General features: G+C 52.9%; 1 protein-coding gene across 1 annotated transcript; it reads left to right on the top strand.

Annotated features, from left to right (window-relative positions):
• Positions 1 to 324: 324 nt before the first annotated feature.
• Positions 325 to 474, top strand: VDBG_00242 (predicted protein; the record flags this gene model as incomplete). The annotated part of the gene is made up of 1 exon (XM_003008515.1): positions 325 to 474. One exon carries the CDS (start codon positions 325 to 327, stop codon positions 472 to 474), a length of 150 nt encoding a protein of 49 aa, XP_003008561.1.
• Between the last annotated feature and the right edge of the window lie 125 nt (positions 475 to 599).

Below are 599 nucleotides of genomic sequence, written 5' to 3'. Positions count from 1 at the left end.
CCAGCGACCTACCTGCCTACCCCGACTCGGTGCTCCCAGATGATCAGTGAATCAGCCGAAGTATTGCCAGCTCACACGTGCTGTGAACCCCCCTGGCAAGGCTTTCGCGCCTTCGCCTGCAACCACTTTAAGTTGAATCCACACGCGCGGGTCCTTGTCGCGTAAAGCGCGTTGCCTGGTTGATTGCCCCCTCCTAATTCTCAGCCCCTCAACATCGCCCTTGATTCGAATTCGCGATACCTGCATTCGAAGTCGAGCGTAACATCCCCTCATTACCACCACCAGCCCGAGCAGTCACGTCGCCCAAGTACCGAAAGTTCGATTATGGATCACCGCTCAACCTATTCGGCTCGTGTCGGTGAGCCGCCGGCCGACCAAACCGACGGCACCCGCCTACACATCCAGAAGCAGCTCGAAAGATTTGTCCTCGACTTCCGCCACGATAACGACTATGTCTACAGGTACTTTCCCTGAAATCTGTTAACGTATTCCTCAATTTCTCATGCTGGTGCAGAAATCAATTGCAAGAAAACGCCTTGCTGAAGAAATACTACTCACGACTGTCAATATCAACGATCTCATCAACTACAACGAAGAGT

This window comes from Verticillium alfalfae, genomic scaffold, assembly GCF_000150825.1.
Source record: "Verticillium alfalfae VaMs.102 supercont1.1 genomic scaffold, whole genome shotgun sequence".
In the NCBI taxonomy this organism is placed as follows: domain Eukaryota; kingdom Fungi; phylum Ascomycota; class Sordariomycetes; order Glomerellales; family Plectosphaerellaceae; genus Verticillium; species Verticillium alfalfae.
Note: the sequence above shows the minus strand (reverse complement) of the source record. Positions and strands in the feature narration are given on the sequence as shown.